At 31.4% G+C, this 21,088-nt stretch overlaps 1 protein-coding gene and 1 long non-coding RNA gene across 2 annotated transcripts in view; one reads left to right on the top strand and one right to left on the bottom strand.

Moving 5' to 3' along the window:
• The window catches only part of LOC149031497 (uncharacterized), a 205,353-nt gene that overhangs the window by 169,616 nt on the left and 14,649 nt on the right, over window positions 1–21,088 (bottom strand). The window lies entirely within an intron of this gene.
• Window positions 3,065–3,566, top strand: LOC149031498 (cytochrome P450 4C1-like). Its single transcript, XM_089175740.1, has 3 exons — window positions 3,065–3,069; window positions 3,188–3,242; window positions 3,372–3,566. The coding sequence occupies exons 1-3, from the start codon at window positions 3,065–3,067 to the stop codon at window positions 3,564–3,566; spliced, it is 255 nt and encodes an 84-aa protein (XP_089031866.1).

The raw sequence follows: 21,088 nt of genomic DNA, 5'->3' as shown, positions 1-21,088 counted from the left end.
TTTTTTATTGTTTTTAACGTTTTTTGACATCCAAAATGGCTGACAAACGTGAACCCTTCAAAAGTAGGTATGCTGTTGGCGGGCATCGAAATTTGAGAACGGGTGATCTGTTTATAGAAAAATTAAACGGTTTTAAATTCAGTATAACAATGGCTATCGGGTATGCTAAAACTATCAATTTTTATGAAAACAAAACAAAATGACGGCCATTTTTCGAAAAAAATCGTTGATTTTCTTCGCAGTTTTTTGTAAAAAAAAAAAAATAGTAAAAATTAATATTTTGACTTGGTTGTAGAATGCGAGATAGCCATTCATGTGTAGAGTATGTGGTTAAAATTTCAGAAGAATCGGTTGAGTAGTTTCAGAGATATCATGCCCGCCAATCGAAAAAACGTTGTTTCGAGAAAAACGCATTTAAAGTTTCTTTTAACAAATTTTTAAAAAGTCTGACTTTACCTTATTCTGCGATGCCTGCACCATACAGTATGCCTTTTGCTTCTTCAAAATACTCATTTTCTTCCACTCTAGCCTTTTTTCGTTGTGTCCTGGCCTCTATCAAAGCTTCTCCGCTCAAACGATTGGCTGAGCGCACGCGCGTGTTGCCGCGGTTACTAGCGTAATTGACTGCGATAGGGCCAAGTTTTATCACCAAAACGTGCATTATTTTCAATATTGGATCAAAACCTTCGTTGAATATACAAGCTGCTAATTTAAAAGCTATTTCAACAATTTTTTCACCATTAAATAGGTGTTTAGGCACCATAGCCCAAACGCATTTGTTGAAGCACTCATTATTATTTTAAATGTGTGGCCACCTAAACATCTTTCAAATAATTCTGTTTTTGTCAGGTTAATATCAACCTTTTGTTTTTTGCTGCTATATTCATGCAGAGACATTTTCACTTACATCATCGCGGATGGTTTGTCTCCTCTATCTGTAATATCTCTATGTGTTTGGGTCGCAAAATAATATGCTTAGACTGCTCTGATCGTTCTAAAATTTTTGTATGATAATTCTACATATGTCTACTTTCGAAAAATGCAAAAAAAAATTAATTTTTTCAAAATGATAAACCAGAATGAACCATTAATAGAATACTAGAAGTCTAAAGTATAAAAAAGTGGGTAATAAAAAGAAAAAAGAAAAAAAGAAAGACCTAATCATAAAAAATAATATTACAAATTATTTACAGTAGTATCGTTTAATTGATTATAATATGTTTCATTTGTTAATATATGATATTAATTTGTTATTTCCAATTGAAATAACGAAATAACTAAAATAACGTTGACAGTTGCAATCTCGTTGAATTAATGAAATACTGGAACTTTAAAGTATAAAAACGTATGTAATAAAAAAAAAAGAAGAATAAGGGGAAGAAGTAGGAGGAGGAGGAGGAGGAGGAAAATCAGAGCAGTGCTTGAGGGTTCGTACATAAAATGATGTGTATCCTAGCCATTTAGTTGAATAATTGGGTCCTGCACCTTCCTCGGTGTAAAGGAACTTGCATTTCCCACTCCTCTCTCTTTTTTTTCTTTCTCTTTCTCTCTCTCTCTTTCTACGCTACTCTTCGTCTCTCTTTGATTCACTACGTATACTACCCCTACCCCTTCCCTGTGTCTCTCTCGTTCGTGGAAGTCGCCTTAATGCACTTATTGTTAATGCAATTCCAGCGGGTTTTCCGGCTGATGGTCGCCTACCTTTCATTGACAACGCAACGTCATTTACCTTTCACTAATACTACTACACTTTTCTATACCCTTCTTTTTTTTCTTTCTACATATATATGTGTGTGTGCATGTGTATTCGTATGTATGCATATGGGAATATACACGTGGGTTCGCGTGCGAATCCACTCTTCTGCAGACAAATTGAATTTGTTAGCGGGGGTATGGAGAGGTGTAGGGGTGGGGGCGAAGGGGGACGAAGGGTTCGAGTATACGGGAAAAGAAATACACTTACGTTCTCTGCCTGTTGATCAAAAATCACGATACCGACTAAAACGTTGACAATATTGTTACGCATCTTTTTTTTCTTCTTTTAAATAAATAAATATCACGTTGTTATTCACATTTAAGGAAGATTTTTTTACAAAGTTTGTTTTAAAATAATAATATTATAGTTGAGGGAACAATTTTCTGTTTTTTTGGAACGTAATTTTGTTATTTTTAAATTCATGAACATTTTGAATGAATAAGCCCTAGTAGAAAAAAAATATTAATTTAATATCTTTTACAAATATTGAAAAAATATTTTTTACGTGACGCTTTTTAATATTAAATAAATATTAATTCTAAATATTGTACATATGTACATAAAATGTATAATAAACGTTCAGAAAATATTAATTAAATATTTGGGGACTATAAAATAGATATTTAAAAAATATACAATAGATATTTGCAAAATATGTATTAAATATGTATGTAATATATATCTAATATTTAAATTATAATGTTTAGTATCTTGTACGTATATTTTTAATTGAATTGAAACGCAAACTCTTCAATATCTCGATTCGTACATAAATGGAGTTAGGTCACTTTTAAGATAAACGGCTCATATATTTTATTTCCAATATTAAGACGATACGAGAGAGCGAAGGGAGTTTAAGACGAGACGAGAGAGCGAAAGGAGTTTAAAACGATACGAGAGGTGAGAGGGAACGTAAGCGAAGCGGACAAGAGGTGAGATCTTTCCATTGAATTCATTTCACGTTAAAGATAATTTCTAAAATATTCTATATCTAAACAAAATAAACTTTTACTTTACTTACATAAATAACTTTTATTCGTGAAAATTATAAGGAAAAAAATGGAATCAATGGAAGAAGGTAAAATTCTTCGAGAATCAAAAGGACTAGATGATGAAAGTAAGAATAACAATTTTATAAAACATTCTAATTTTTATAAATTGATAAATATAACTAATACTTTTTTATAACAATACTGAGAAAAATATAATATTCTCTTGATAATAAAGATAAAAACAGAAGTTTATTTCTTGACGTTCTATTAATATCACTTTACGAGGGTGGAGAATATTCAGAAACAGATATTCATGATGAAGTAAATGCAATAATTTTTGCAGTAAGTTTTATTTATTTAAGATAAGAGAGGATTTATTTTTATTTATGAAAGGTAAAAGACAATTTATAATTTGGTTTTTATGGAGAAGTTAAACTAGTGCTAATGCACTTTTATTCTTATTTTTAATGTTGGAAACATTTCCAAAAATTCAAGTACGCACAGTTTATAAATTACTTAATTAAAAATTACTTTATTTGTCCTTATACTGTAAAAATTAAATATATTTGTATACAAAATTTGTATATCATTATCATGTATCATGTTGGCATTTTTGATTGCAGAATCAAGCGTATCAAGAATTATATGATATGTATGGTTCAAGCGATCCAAATGATTATCCTATTACATTCGAAGATACTAAGAATATGACATATTTGGAAAGAGTCATTAAAGAAACTTTACGATTATTTCCTTCTACTCCAGTTATTGGACGAACAGCATGTAGAGATACGAAAGGTATATTAACTTACTTATAATAAAAATTATTTTATAAAAATTTATAAAAATTATATTATTATGAGTAAGTTAATATACCTTTCGTATCTCTACATGCTGTTCATCCAATAACTGGAGTAGAAGGAAATAATCGTAAAGTTTCTTTAATGACTCGTTCAAAATATTTCATATTCTTAGTATCTTCGAATGTAATAGGATAATCATTTGGATCGCTTGAACCATACATATCATATAATTCTTGATACGCTTGATTCTGCAATCAAAAATGCCAACATGATATATGATACGTGATACAAATTTTGTCTTCTTCTTCTTCTTTCTTCCAAATAGGCACAATGCCTGTTCTTCATCGCGACTCGCTTCATATAGTCAGATTGTCGCTCCAGCGCTTTCGAGGTCTTTCAACACTTCGTCTCCCCGATGGTGACTTATCTTGGAATATTTTGACCATTCGGTTATCTGTCATGCGCGTGATGTCATTCCACTCAACTTTTCTACTTAATACCCAGTCGTTGATATTCTCGATGTGGCATGCTTTTCTGAGGTCTTCGTTTTTTACTCTGTCCCATAGTGATTTTCCAGCTATTCTGCGAACTATCTTCATTTCAGTTGTTTCCATGATTTGGGGTGTTTTAGATGTTTCGGGTCTTGTTTCTGCCGCGTATGTTAGTATAGGCCTTATAGCGGTTTTGTATATACGAGCTTTTGCATCTATTCTCAGGTGTTTGTTTCGGAATATGGTGTCGTTTAATTGTGAGGATGTTCTTGTTGCCTTGATGGCTTGTCCTCTTACTTCTGACTCTATGTCATTGAAGCTCGAAATTTTTATACGTAAGTAATTGAACTCCATCACTTGTTGTATTATCTTGTCATCGACAACCAATTTACATCTTAGAGGTGTTTTAGATGTAGTCATGCACTTTGTCTTGGATGTTAATATGGACATCCTGAGTGTCTTAGCAACTGTGTTGAACGTATACAGGAGCCTTTGCAGGTCATCCTCATTTTCCGCTATCAGGACTGCATCATCGGCGTAACACGAGATTTTTATCTCTCGGTTCCCCATTCAATGTCCTCTTTGTCCGCACAACTTCTTTAGGATTTTATCCATTATAATATTAAAAAGTAGGGGACTCAGTGAGTCACCCTGTCGAATACCTCTTTTAACCTTTATTCGTTCTGTGAATTCGTTGTTTATCTTTGCCTGTATTCGATTATTCCGATAGATGTCTTCGATAGTTTTGATGATGTTACTCGGTATTTGTCTGTCATACAGAAGGTGCACTATATCCTCCAACCGTATCCGGTCGAACGCCTTTTTTAGATCTATAAAACAGAAAAATGTTGGTTTATTGTATTCTATGGACTTTTCTGTTATTTGTCTGATAACAAACGCTGCATCTGCATGCATCTGTGTGCATGATCGTATATATTATAAATATGAAATACCTTTAATAAAAATTTACCTTTCAAATCACCAAGAAGTATACACATATTTCGTATCAAAGGATAAGCTTTCTGGCCTGAGCAATATTTCAAGTTATTAACTTCCCTAAATTTATTTTTTAAATGTTTAATAATGTAAAATGATATAAATAAAAGTTCTATTAAAGAACTAACATTAGTTATACACAACATGTTTAATGAAAAAAATTAAAAATTATAAAATAAGTAAATAGTTTAAAAATACTGTTGAATCTTCTTTTGTAAGAATAGAAAAGTTATGAAATAGAACCTCCACAGTGACTTGTTATATCTTCTATGTCTTAATAAAAACTAGAAAAAAATAAAGAGAGGGTAAACCTATATAAGCTAGTCCAAAATCGTACTATGTCAAGAGGTCATATATTATATATATAGAAGGTCCCTTATAATGTGATCTTAGACTTTAACTTCCTTATTTTTCTGTCATGTTATTTTTTCAAACTGACATAAAAAGCAATATACTGTTATCATATAAGATTATTACGATCATTTAGAAATACCTATCGAACATTTTTAATGAAAAATCAAAGTTTATAAGTAAGTAATAATAAGTAATAATAATAAGTAATAAATAATAAGTAAATGCAAGTAATATATTAATTAGAATTTTATTTATATTATATTTTTCAAATCATTAATAAAATCATAGGCTTTATGAAATAGTAAGTCTAAGTAAGTTTATATAGCCCTTTAGTTCTAATGCAATTCCATTGATATTTAAGTTACCATAAAGGGTGTCACGGCATGGTGGTTGCCTTAGGCAACATTGGCAAACTCACAAAGCTTTGCAAGGTTTTGCAAAAGGAGGTTAGCAACAAGATGATGCAACTAACGTTACTGGACACATCTGCTTTTTGTTTCTGTATGAGTGACGTAAATAGTATGACCCCATTTTCAAGAAGCCCTTATATTCTTCTTCTTCTTCCAACATTGCAATATTGTTTATATACGTGAGAAATGGGCTGTTACGGTTTAACAAACGATTAAACGTTCTATCATTATAAGGAAAAAGAAAACAAAAAAATCTTTACAGATCGTTGGATTTATTTTTTGTCTTTACATTTAAAAAAAATTGTAAAAGCGCGTAAAACGTTTTATGGTTATTATTATTATTATTATTATTATTATTAGACAATTGTCGTGAAAGAAAGTGTAGAATGAAATTTCGATTTTTTATGTCCCGCTATTGTATCGTATTAATCGAACATATTTTAATTGAACAACCCTCCCTCCCTTCCTCATATAGAAAAAAATTTTGAGAACAAACTTGACCACGCGAAAAAAATCGAAACGTTCTTATTATTTCTGTTTTTTCTTCTTCATATTCTTTCGAAAGAGATTAATAGATGAAATCAATGATTTATTTCTTTTGACTATAAGAAGAAAAAGGAAGCAAGAAAAAAAGAAGAAAAACGAGAAAGAGAGAAAAGAAAAAAGGAAAGTTCGTTGAGAAAAATGAACGATTATCCATCCGATCAAGTTTCTTACGAAGGGTTGGAAAGGGGGGGGGCGTTATCAAACTTTTCTTCAAATCCGACCGATTAATTTGCTTTACCGTTGATGTTTGGAATAAGTTTTTTGGGGTGGTTAGGGGAAGGGGATAAGAGAAAAAAACGACGTGACGGAATCGAAATCGAATTCGAAGAATATCATTTGAAGCAGAAGCCGAAACATCGAGCTTTTTATTTCTCTCTCTCTCTTTCTCTCTCATATCTTTATAAAACCTTTATTTCTTTTTTCTTTTTCTTCTTCTTCGGATGAGCTGCTAGGAGAAAAGAAGAAAAATCCACTTATCGAAGTCATTAACCAAACTCGAAGGGTCGAAGTTTTATTGCGAACGATAATTCTTTTGCGTTACGTCTCACCTCGCAAAAGTTAAGGGCGCATGGCGCTTTATAGCATACGAACACGATCTGTTTCCCTTCATCCCCCCGCTCTCCAACCTTTCTCTCTTACTTTCTCTTTTTCATCTCTTTTTATCTAACATTTTCATTCTATCTGTTTCACTTACTCGTTTATTTTCTTTTTCATATTAGACACACATACACAAACAAACAAACAAACAGACACACACACACACGCACACACACACACATGTACAGAGTCTCATATTTCATTCATACATTTTTATTCTCATTGTTTCATTCTTTCATTCACTCTCTTTTTCATTACAAATACTATATTTATTTCTATTTTTTTTTTCATTGGTTTTTATTTTATATTATTTCCCTTTTTCTTTTTCCCTTTTTCATATATTATTATTATATAATAAATATATATTATTAATATATAATAATTTATTTATAATATATATTATAAATAAGTAAATCATAATTATATAATTAATAAATTATAATATATATTATTAATATATAATATTAATTATATTATATTATAATAATAATAATTATTATTATTAATTTATATTATATTTAAGTGTTTTTTTTCTATAATATTGCTAGGATTCTCCGGCCATGCATTGCTGTGGCTTTGTTATAAAACATTGATCTAATATAATTCTAAACTATTTAATGCAGTCAAAGTATTATTCACTAATATTTTTTGAGAATTCTAATTAGGCATAAAACAATATAAAATTTTTAATATATAGAATATATAATATATGAATAAAAACACAGGAAATAATATCATAATTACAATGGAATACGTAAAATAATAATACACGAAAAAATAGAAAAAGTAAGGTTATGTCGTATGTAAATTGAAATATCACTTTAATTGTATGATACAGCGCCGTCTATTTAAAAGTTCCAGTACCTAAAGATCTAGATACCCTTTAAATAATAAATCCTTAATTTAACAATAAAAAATAAAATAATTTCAATAAAAATTATCCTATATTCTAAGTTGAAATAAAAAACATAAAATAAAAAAAATTTCATTAAGATCGGTCCAGTAGTTTTGAAATTCATTTGAAACTAACAATGTAACACTGAATTTTGATATATAAAGATTTTATATTAATTAGCATAATTTTTTTATTTTCATATTATTATTTGATATTAACGTGTTATTAGATTAATAAACTAAACTGCATCAGAAATTGGGTTCTTTCTCGATATTCGTATTTTTTTCTCCGTTATTTTATATATTCTCTCTCTCTCTCTCTCTCATTCTTTTTTTAGTTTTACTCTTACTCTTAGAAGCTTCTTGGTTTAGTTTTCTCTCATAAGTTGTCTTCCTTGAATTTTCTCTCTCCCTCTCTCTCTTACAAACTCTTACTTTTCGAGCCTTCTTCTTCTTCTTCGGTTCGTTTTCTCCCCCCGGGTGTTTTCGTTGCAAGCTTCTACTTTACTCTCTCTCTTTCTCTCTTTCTCTCTCTCTCTCTCTTTTCGTTTCCTGAGCACGTGTGGGGGGGTCTCTCTTCTCTTGGCAGGTAGTTTGCGAGAAGGTCGTTTATCTTCTGGTAGTTTACAGGACCGAATAAAGTTCTGAAGAGGCGCGAGAGGAAGTTTTCGGTCTTGGCCCTGCGTGAAGATAGTTATGCCAGTAAAAGGGTTGCATCCCCTTTCGTCGTGGGTAGGGGAGGGATGCGTCGCGACGACGCCAAAGATGATGACAAACCCGACGCCTCTTGGATTCTTAAGCCAAGCTCAAGCCAAAGCCAATCCAAGCAGAGCAAAGCAAAGCAAAGTAAAGCAAAGCAAAGCAAAGCCAACCTGGCTACGCAATTTTGCAACCACTCGAGATAATTTTCATAAGAGGAAAAGAGAGAGAGATAGAGAGAGAGAGAAAAATAGAAGAGCATAGACCTTTAAAACTTTTTTCAAATTTGATCTTTCTTTTTTTTCTTTTCCCCTCTCCCCTTTGACACACTTCACACACAACTCTAGTAACTTTTATTGTTCTTATTTTCTTTTTCTTTTTTAGAAATAATTCGCTCGCAATAATAAAATAGTCCTCGGGGTTTAGGTATATATTTTTTGTTTTATTTTATTTTATATTATTTCATATTATTTTTCGTATACAGTATTACCAATTTTCCATTTACAATTTTTAATTTATTTTTTATTTAACAGAAATATTTAGTTACAACGATAATATTATTTGTAATTATCTTAACCACTTGACCTATAATTTAACTACACGGTTGCGGTGCCGTGCGCTACGATTTAACCAGCACTACAGTATCACATTCTCACCGCTCCGAAGCGCTTCGGTAACACCAAGATTTGGACATGTTTAAAATCTTTTTTTGCCTCGGGACCAAGTGCATATTGCTTTTAGACATCTAAAGTACACTTTAACACTTAACGGACGGGTCGAATTTGCTCTGTCTTTCCTAGTTTCCGGGCATTTATTAGGAGAATTAAATAAACATGAATGTATGGATTTAAAACGTTGTAGTTTTATTAAATCAATTATATTTCTTATAATATTTTATAACGGTATTTAAACTTGTAACTGATGATATCATGAAAAAATAATAATGTGCATAAAAGAAAACCCTAATGTAACATACTAAAAATTCATGGAGAAACGTAGATCTACGTGACTCGTCCTAGGAAATCACAACGGAAAAACGTATATTTACGGGACCCATCCGTTAAGTGTTAAACTAAAAAAAAAAAAATCGATTTTTTGAAAATTTTAGAGTGGTGTTACCTCTCAAATAGCGCCTCAGTGTGTTAGTAGGCTCTTACATAAAGAACTTTACTCGGATATGAATGAATACTCATGACAACAATAATATTTTATTAATTAATAATCTACTTTTGTGTAATGCCACAAGGCATTTCTTATACTCCCAAATAGTCTCGCTGTGTTTTTTATGTTTGGCACAGACTTTACATCTTCTTTGGGGTTTTTTTTTAGCTTCTGTGGGTGAAATTAACCTTGCAAGATGACCCAAATATTTTGATTGTAATCGCATTGGTATGTCACCAGTAGACGGTCTTCCACGATTTATGTATTCAGGTATATATACACTTTCTAAAATTTGTTGCGCTATATCTAATCGAAATTGGTAAAACGTGCATTTTTTACTTTTTGATTTATTCAATTTCTTTGTAAATAAAACATAAGCATTGATAAGTGTAATATCCATTAGTAGAAAAATATTTTTTTATAACTTTTCACGTGTCTACTCATTAATGAAAAAGAAGATAGTAGCTATCTTGGAAATCAACCCTACCCATGCCATCATTATACTCTAAAACGATATTGGGCTTTGTAATGATGTTATTAGTTTCCCATCTCTTCTTTTTCACTTCCATCATTTCAATTTTTTTATGTTTTGTGGACAATAAATATATATCTTTTTTGCCCTTCCACTTTGAAGCTAAAATACCCTTGCACGATCTTGAAATAGTTTCTGATCGTTTTAGCTTTATCTTTGCGAGATCGTTCGGCATATTCTTTCTGTTACATCTAACTGTTCCTATGGCATTAGTTTTTATGGATTGTAGTTTTTGAAACAGATTTGGTGAAGAATACGAATTATCTAGAAATAAGGTGTGTCCGAAATTAGATATTGGTGTGAACATAAACATGGTAACATTTTCGGAAGCACTGGTGATTGAATTTTTCACTGTATCTTGACCTGTGTATATTTGAAATTTGATACAATATCCTGATTTAGACTCGCACAATTTATAAAATTTTACTCCAAAACGTGCCCTCTTTGACGGATTGTACTGTTTATATGACATTCAACCGGTATATTTCATAAGAGATACGTTTAATGACACATATTCTTCGGGAGTGTAAATACTCGTAAATTTTTCATTGAGATAATCGATTATATTTCGTAATTTACACAAACAATCATCTTTATCCACAACTTCATTATAGGAAAAATGTAAAAAATGGGAGAGTTGCGTAAATCTTTGTAATGATATTGTTTTTCGAAAAATGGGAGTTTCAATCAGACTTTTTCTTGACCAATAGGATTGGATATTTGACTTTTTTAAACGTGCCATCAAGATGCATAACGCAAAATAAGCATGAATTTCATCAATATTCGTATCCCTCCAATTTTCCTCAGATTTGTTTATTTTTCGTGCTGTGTTTCCTAACGTTTGACTCACGTAATGATTGCTTCCTGTAACAATGATATTCCAAAAGTCTTTTGATAATATTTGGTTTAGCATTTGCAAGCTGTGGTTCCTTCTGCCATTTCTATGTTTATTCCAGCAATCCGTGAGTATTGCCAAATTTTGCTATTGTTTTCCTTGTTTTCCCATATCCATTCTTTAGATATAAAATTAAGTTCACAATCTTCACTGCTACTTTCTTCTTCACTATCAGATACTATAATTCTACACCGCTTCCTAAAAGAACAAACAATTTCCTCGCAGTCGCTATCTGTATCAGTATCGAATCTAATAACTAATCGATTTCTTTTTGCACTTGTCGAAACAATATCACTGAATTTACTATTATTCTCCATTTTACAATATAGATTAACAGACAAACTCACTTATAGACAGACACCAGCCTTCTTCCTTTCTTTCATATATTTATATCAAAAATGAGCTACACTCCGAACAGTTATTATGTTTATTATATTATATTATATTATATTATTCTTAATCTCTGCATGGAATTTTTTCTTTCACTAAGATTGATAGTGTATTCAAACAGAAAAAAATAAAAAAAATAAATAAATAAAATATTTTTAAAAAACTGAATATAGGGCTTATCGTCTACATATTATGCGACATCATGCACTCTGAAACTGTAGCTTGAGAAATAAACAACCTGGTTTTTACGCGACGTATGGTATACGTTACTTTCAGTTTTGGGACAGAAACATCTCGACGTATGGTATACGTCATTATAGGTCAAGTGGTTAAATACGTAATTTTGAATTTGTCACTTTTGTATAATTTCATTTAAACGATTAAAATATATATACAGGTATCCCTCCAACAACACGGTATCTCTTGACACGATTTCGCTATAACACAATTCATAATTGCAAGAACCCTCCTACAACACGGCATTCTATAAAACTGTTTTCTTTCAAAAAACCTTTGTACAACACTGTACTTCTACAGCCGCGACGAGTTTTGCCATCCTAAAGATACAGTGTTGCGGAAAGTATTTCTTTTCATCTCCATGGCCTGAAAACAAAAGTGTCTCACGCTGCTGTGGACTGAAAACATCAATGTTAAATGTTGGAAGAAGATATGGCCCCCTTCAGTTGAAACAAAAAACGTGCGTGAATCGTCACAAAATGAAATTGGTGACATACTAGAACTTGCTAAATCAATCGGAGGCCAAGGTTTTGTGGATATGGCTATTAACCCTTTCGCTACGGGGCGGATCTCCGCCGCGGTACTCCCGCAGTACGGCGCGCTACACCGAAACAGTGCACGGTGCACGCAACCGATCGTAGCGGTCGCATCAACGCCTTATTGTAACCTGCGTTCTTGGCTGGTACTTTCGACGAAAAAACTTGTTTTAAAACTGAGTATTTATAATTTATTAACATGCGCACTTTTATTTACTGAGACCAAATGATATTACACAATATAATAATATTATACAACATGATATAAGCGTATGATTAGAATTGATTTTAATAATGATACTGCGTGTGGTATTTTTCAAAACATGGTGTTGCGCATAGGCCAACATCACAAATCTTACATTGATATCGCGATTCCCTCCTCTTATCATTTTTAGTACAGACTACACACTTTTGCAACGGGTTCTTACGATTTGTAAGCACTAACGTAATCCGCACAGACCGTTCGAGCCGGTGTCGTAAGACTGATGATCGAGGCATTTGGTTTATTATTGAAGCCCGTAAAAAACAAATGATGCAAAACGAAAGACTCACGCGGCATGTCTAGAGTGAGATATTCTATGCATAGCAACTGCAGGCGCTTATCATATATACAATTACGCGACATCTTTAGTGGGAGCGACTATAGTCGCCCGTAGTACCTGAGCGGCATCACATGGAAAGCGACTACAGTCGCCCGTAGTACCTGAGTGGCATCACATGGAGAGCGACTATAGTCGCTCGTAGTAGCGAAAGGGTTAAGGACGTTCAAGGTTTATTAATGGAAGAAGAAGTTGACGAAGCAGATTTGATGGAAATGATATCCGAAACTGAAAATCAAATCGATTCTGAGAACATTAGCACTGATGAAGATTATGCAATTGATAATTTAACATTACAAAAATTAAAAGAAATCTTAAGCTTAACTGAAAATCTCGAGTCATTTATCTTGAATGCAGACCCTTTCGTAGAAAGAAGCCTAAAATTCAAAAGAGAGCATCAAAACTGTCTAGCTCCATACCGAGAAATTTACAATGACCTGGTAAGAAACAACAAGCAAAGTAAAATTACAAAGTTTTTAAAGAGGGAAGAAGATGCAAAAAGTTTAAGGGGTTACATGGGTTTCACGGATTCAAAAAATCGATTTTTTTTTGTTACTTATTAAAATCTACAACATCTCTAGAATATTATCCGAAAATTTCAACTTGATCCGAGTAATAGTTTCAGAGATACAGCCTTTTAAAGTTGCGCGCTCAAGGCTACCTGCTGGGCTCCGCTTGCCGTAGGTATAAAAGAGCAGCTGCTCGCCTATTGTTCATTCGTCCTTGGTTATTTTTCTCATCTTCTAAGGGTAACTAGTTGAAATACTTCATTTGGTGATTACTTGTTGAACCACGAGGTTTATTTTGAGGTTATAAGTGTCCAAAGTAAATTATATTAAAAAATGCCTAAAGTTTCAAGATCTCAATTAGTGGACGGTGCTCGTAGAAAAGACGTTTTATCACTACAGCTTGACAGATAAAAAACCTCAGCACGAAAATTGTCCGAAAAGTTCAGACTCCTGGTGTGCCTGGCAGCGAGCATCAGGAACAAACACTCTTTCATCGTTCAAACACGATTATACACTATTACCAGATGATGTTTTGACTGCAATAAAACCTATTTACAAAAATCTGAGTAAGGATAAGCTTTTGGAGCGATGTGTTGGTGGTTTTACACAAAATAGCAACGAAAGTTACAACCAGTTGATCTGGAAAATTACTCCAAAAATACTTCCAGCTGGTTCTAAGATCGTTGATATTGCTGCATTGACTGCTGCTTGCATTTTTAATGAAGGAACATCATCATTATTATTAGATTAAATAGAAATATTTATTATAATAGAACAAATATTTAATTATTAAGGTTTAATATAATAATAAAGAGATAGAAAAGAAAAGAAAAGTAAGTAACAATAGTTAGGAATCTTAAGTACACTCGTATTACACTCTTTCACTCACAAATAGTTGCACCGAATCAAGAAGGCCCAGATCGCCTTCTTCGCCGCGCTTATATACTCATTCATCCCACCAATGGTCCCAATCACTTCAGTCAATCATTCTCGAAATCTCTAGACTATTCCCGACCGATTAAACAAAGGACCTCTTCCCGATTTCCGGCTCGGGAATATTCGAGAGACTTCGGGGTGCACGCTCGCTTTTCTTTTTTGCTAGACACACTCATATTCATACCGCTGCATGCACTTACACTTATACCCATATTGCTGCGTGCTCTCACACTCATATCCATATCGCTGCGTGCACTCACACTCATATCCATATCGTTGCGTGCACTCACAGTTATACCCATATCGCTGCATCTCTTACACATCTTTCACATTCATCAATTGTTTTCACGCACACCATACACTCGCACTCTTCGTCTTTCTCTCACCCTTACATATATGTATTAGTAATATACTGTAAATTAATACAAGTTCGCATGGCACAGTAAGGCAAATCACCATCCAGTAGTGTCCATCCGGTAATCGTATGTTCCTGAGTTCAAATCCCGAGAAAAAAATATAATATAAAAAAAAAACTAAAAAAAAGAAAACAATTACATAACCTCAACAATGATTTTCGATTTTTTTTATATGTGATGTAATTATGATATTCGAATTATATCACTACTATATCACCGATGTAATATGTATGTGAAATTAACATCATATTTATGTTCATTATGTAACGTCACATTGTTACGTAAATGAGTGTGAAATTGTGAGTCACCTGTGATCCGTATGGTTATTTTAAGGTTTACGTAATCTAAAATTTTGGTTCCGTAAATATGACGTCTCGGTTACATTGGTGTGTTCACTGGATTACAAATAAATATATGTTATTAAATAATAAAATAATTAATAATCTCATAGATTTGTAATACTCCTTCAACAAAAAAATATAATTTTCAATAAATAATAAGTTATTCTTATAATACTGAAAATTTTTGTTGTTGCACATTTACTGAAACCACTTACAACCTAATAAAAATTATCAATAGAGAAATCTTAAAACCGATAAGGGTTAATATGGTGGTACAATAGAACTGGTTGGCAACTTCAGTCAGAAAAATATAACAACAATAACAACAAAAACAACAACAATAACAGAAACACAGGCACAAACAATCTTCTCTCTTTCTCTTTTTTATCTTTCTCTCTCACTCATTCATTTTCCGATATCATTCAGTACAAAATCCATAGAGAGGTGGTTTGGTGAAAAAGACAGAAATAAATCGGGATCAACAATACTTTTTTTCCCTCTCTACCCTTATTTCCAAGTTTCCTACCAGATAACAGCAATGTCTTAGCAATTTAAAAGAATGCACACCGATAATCAGGAATGGGTTTTCGGATCACTGCATTGTTTACGTTGCTCTCGAAGAATGAAGTTTTCTTTCAAGTGAACTTAAACGCGAACCTAACCGATATTCCTGAGGAGGAGAGGAGGTGGTCTATTTTATTATTTTATGATTCTCAAGTAATTTATCGATTTTTTTTTTATAATCACCAACGGACAGAGGAAACCACTTGTTTAGCTCGACCTTCAATTATTTTGATCCCAATCATCAAGACCAACCGTAGAATCGAATAATGGAATCCTACCGATGCTTCTTTTATTTTCTTTTTTCTTTTTTTATGCTAAACCAAAAATATCGATCGTACTTGAATCGTGTTGTGATCAAGTCATAGTAATTCTACCTGATTTTTTCCCGTTTGTTGTCGTGAATAAAAATAAATAGAAAAATAAAAAATAAGAAAAAGAAAAAGAAAAAATTATTGTCGAGTATCAAGAAAGATAATATCGTGTCATTGACATCAGTCTTGCTCGTTAATGCAGAAAAGGTCGGCCATTGAATCATCCGTTCGCATTACACATTCGCCAAACAACTCCGGTCATCGTAAATCGTACCTCGAGTGGCTGCCCCTCATAATTTACCGCCACGTTGCATCCCCTCACCACCATCACCACCACCACCAACAACACCACCAACGTTCTCTTCCTTCTCTCCCATCCTCTCTTATTCTCTTCCTCCTCCTCCTCCCCCTACTTCTCCTCCTTCTCTGAACCACCACTTCCTAAATACTACGCGGTTTATGCCATCACAGTGTTACGAATTCAACAGACCAACCCCGAGATTCTTGCTTATCGATCTTACTCTCGGTTCGCATTTCTCTCTCTCTCTCTCTCTCTCTCTCTCCCTTCCTCCTTCTCTCTCTCTTTCTCACTTATTCGTGAACGTGTTAAAGTAACGACTAAGACGTGAATACCAGTTACTTTACCAAATCCTTTGAATTTTTCATGCATTTTACTTTACTACCGTTTCATTGTTTAATTAAGATAAAGGATCTTTCTTTCTGTAAAAAAAAAAAAAAAAAAACGGGGGTTTCTTATTTTCCTTTTAGGAAATATATAGAATTATTTTTTTTTATTACGGTATATATCATTTAATATATTAATTATGATGGAATTTTTGTATACGAGTATTATTAATAAAATAATGTTTATTCCCTAATAGTACAAAAGTATTAGTTTAAGATCTTTTTCAAATATGGGAAAAATATTTTTTAAGCCAAATTTTTTAATATGAAAAAAAATATTAATTCTAAATATTGTACATATCTACAAAAAAATGTGTAGTAAATGTTCAGAAAATATTAATTAAATATTCGGAGAATATAAAAAATAGATATTTGAAAAATATACAATAGATATTTACAAAATATTAGTATTATAAATATAAATATAACAATTAATAAATAATTTTGAAAAAAATGTATCTAATATTTAAAGAATATTTCACATTATTTTTTCTTTCTCTGGTATTTTATTAGAACTACATTAAACAATTGAAAATTTTTTATGATGAGGTGGGATTTGAAATTTGGGATATACAATTACTGGATGCTGTGCTTCCTCACTGAACCATGCGAATCTGTTTTATGCAATACTATTTTTTAAGCTCATAAAGGTTAAAATCAAACACGCGCGTTTATTATCTGTTCTGATGTTATATAAAGTAAGAACAGATGATAAACTGAAGAGTACTTCAATCATACATATAGAAACACGTACAACATATATTTTATAAATAAAAAAGAACATTAATTATCATAATATTAGTAGTTATATATAGTTTAATAAGTAAATAATAATTTTAATTGTCTTTCATCCTTGAAGGTGCAGTAGTTAAAAATAATGATACAATTTGTTTTAAGTTGACATCAGTAAAGGACGCTTGCCTTTTTCTGGCTGCCATTGTAACATAAAATATAAAATCAGTTAGGTATTTTACATATGTTTTAAAACAGAATAAAACCTGATTAATTTTTTTTTACTTACCAGTTACAGCATCATATAGTTTTAACTTTATAAAAAATAATTTATGTTTTCTCCCTTCTCCTGAATAAAATTGTGCTGCTTCGTTGTTAATTAATTTATTTAATATATTATATACAATATTTTTATTATTATCCCCACCAACTGTACAGTAATTGTACCTGGAAGAAAGTATATACAGTATTGTCCATATTCGTAAAAATACAGTACTATATAATTTTATCTTTTTCGATTTATATTAATACAAACCAGTAAATTAAATTTTTCAGAACTTTCTGAGATTGCAGCAACGAAATTTTCTATCTCGGCGACAGATGTTAATGGCAATTGATCTAAAAAAGATCTTTCGCTCCCAGATATTTCCACTCTCAGTACCGGATGCTATATTGTTTAACAACCTTTCCATATATTCCAATTTATTAAAAATTTGTTTTATATGAAATTTTATTTCAGCATATTGCCGATTTGATAAAGCCAGATGTGAAAGCCTTCATCATTTAATGAAAATGTGTCGACACACCGATTCTGAATAGACGACGAAGTCATCAATTTCTTTATAAATTTATATTTTTTGTAACGCTTTTTGGAAATTTTTTGGTCTATAATGTAAAATACACAATATATGTGAGACAATATTACAATATACAAATATGATATTATTACATAAAAAAATATTATTTACTTTTGAGTTGTCAAGTCTTATGCGTAACGCACAGCGAAAAGATTAATTAACAAACGTAACACACACTAATAACACAGAACACTGATTCAAGATGTTCATTCGATGAACGTTTGCTCAGATTGAGCTTCTATTCACTAATGATCGAATCTGAGAGCACCCGAAGGGCCTGACAATACACAAAGGTTTTCCAATATGTTTCGTTATTGTTGAGTTTGTTTTGGAAATTTATGGCCCTCCAGAATAGTTCTTTTTATCTTTGAATAGAATTTTTTCTTAAGTAAACAATACCTTATATCTACTGCCTATCGTATTCTGTTCAGTATTAAATCTTTTTGTAAACAATAAGCTTTATATTTAGTTATTTTCATTTATATTAAATTTCTATTGGAATGCGCTTTCGATCTTATTGTTAGTTAAACAAAACCATGCGATAGACATATGAAATAAGGTGTTACTTGGGAAAGAATTCCACTCAAAGATTAAAAGGAATATTCTGAAGGGCCATAAATTTCCAAACAAACTCAACAATCATCGAAACATAACATAATGGTGCGACAAAAAACATTTTTGTATTGTCGGGCCCTTCGGGTGGTCTCAGATTTCTATGTAAACACGTGCGACACCTTAAGAAGAAATGATATTCCTTATTCTAGACAAAGTTCCTTTATGTATAATTTTTACTACAATTTTTATCAAAAACATAAGCAGTTCCCATGGGTGGACTATGGGGGTGTATTCTCCTACTATTGGCCAATAAGACTCATACAGTTCACACCAAGCATTCAAATAATTGTAATATAGTTACCAAGTCTTAAATAATAAATTCATTGTTGACTAAAGAACTGCCTTTATTATTAAATTCAAAGAAAAATTTGTAAGTATATCTATAGTTATATTTGAGTAAAATCTCGATGAGAAGAATTTTCTAATAAACATAACATCAATAATTTATATTCTTTGAATAAAATAAAGATTAAATTATTTATATAATCTAATAAATTTGTATAGAAATAACTAATTCATTTGAAATAATTAAAGTTAAGCAAAGTTAAAATAAAAATTAATAAAAATACATATGGATAATCTATTTGACAGTATTGAATAAATATGAAAGTGAGTTTTTGTAGATTAATGACACGAATGCATATTATAAAACGGAAAAATAAAAAAGAGAATAATAATAATAATAATAATAATAATAATAATAAAAATGTGCAAAAATATGAAGCAAGATAAGATTTTAGTATAACGTTTTTAATCTCGAACGTGTATATTCGATATCGTAAAATAACAATGAACGGCAACGGTTGGGTTGGTAATAAAGGCAAAACAAAAAATAAAAAAAATGACGTAGAAAGAGAGAGAAAGGATCGATAGATCGTTTTGTTAGAATACTTCGATCATGGTCGTTGGGTTCTCGCGGCATTAAATTTCACGTCGAACTGTCTCGTTTCTAGCGGTTGCGGTTATCGAGTTATTCGAGAAAAGAGAAGAAGAGAAGAGAAGAGAAAAGAGGATAGGAAAAGAGAGGAGAGGAGAGTTAGACGTCCGTGTAAGAACCTTCTCATACTACTTGAGTTTGGTAGCCGTCAAACCGTTTCGCCATTAGGGACAGCGATCTTATCTGCCGCGAGATATAACGCCAAGAATTCGACGGGACAATCTCATTACGTGGAACACCATTATCTTCTCTCCCTCCAACCCTCCTTTTCTCCCACTCACCGGGTAATTTAATATAAACGTACTAATTGGAAAACTCTGGTTATTCGACAAGCTGAGAATTACTAACTACGCGTTGTTTTTTTTTTTTTTTTTTTTTAATGATAAACACGTTAAATTAATAAATTCATTCGTATATTAAATTATTACATTTGAAAAATTCTTTAATGACATCTATTTTTTTTCTACACGAATCGTAATATGTAAGATATTTTTTCATTTTTATTTCTTTCATGTTATTTTTGAATTGACGATCAACAAATAATCTATAATCTTGACATAATTCAATACTTTCTATCATTCGATTATATTATATAATGTTATGATTGATAATATTAAAGAATAAGAATGTATCAAATATATTGAAAATAAATAATCGTCACGAATTTATACCCTCAATTACAACTTATTAAATTATTATAAATTTAAATGTTCAACATTTAATATAGATAGAAAATGTATTTACAATATAATAACTTTGTATTAAAACAAACGATCTTACAAATTATCCTACTATTATTGAAATCCTCAGATAAAGAATAACATAAATCAATTTTTATAGATATCATAATCATTATCACAATTGTACGTGATATTAAAACTTTATCCTCTCTTTGGAACGATGAAAACTTTATAATAAGTCTTTTTTTTGTACTAAATCAACGTGTAGAAAACGTACGATTTGAGTATATATTGAAAGTTAATTGTCGGTAAAAACGCCTTTGGAATCGAGAACCTTTTTGTTATGGGGGTATTCTGGTCTAGAATTTAGAACAAAATCGATATTTTTTTGCATATTTTCAAAGCTTAACCTTTTAAGAATATGTCCTCAAGAGGATTTTTCAAAATTCAATTTATTTTCGGAGATATAGCTGTTTTAGTGACGCGGCATCCTAAATCCTACCCTTTTTACACGAAACTTTGAACGCGTTTTTACTCGAAACTGTTTTTTTTTTTCACAAATGTCAAGATATCTCAAGTTCTACTAAACCGATTAACTTGAAATTTGGTAAGAGTCTT

This window comes from Polistes dominula, unplaced genomic scaffold (assembly GCF_049000335.1).
Source record: "Polistes dominula isolate Pdom_NZ unplaced genomic scaffold, Pdom_raw_medaka contig_19, whole genome shotgun sequence".
Lineage (NCBI taxonomy): Eukaryota > Metazoa > Arthropoda > Insecta > Hymenoptera > Vespidae > Polistes > Polistes dominula.
The sequence above is the reverse complement of the archived record's forward strand: the minus strand, read 5'-3'. Positions and strand labels throughout refer to the sequence as shown.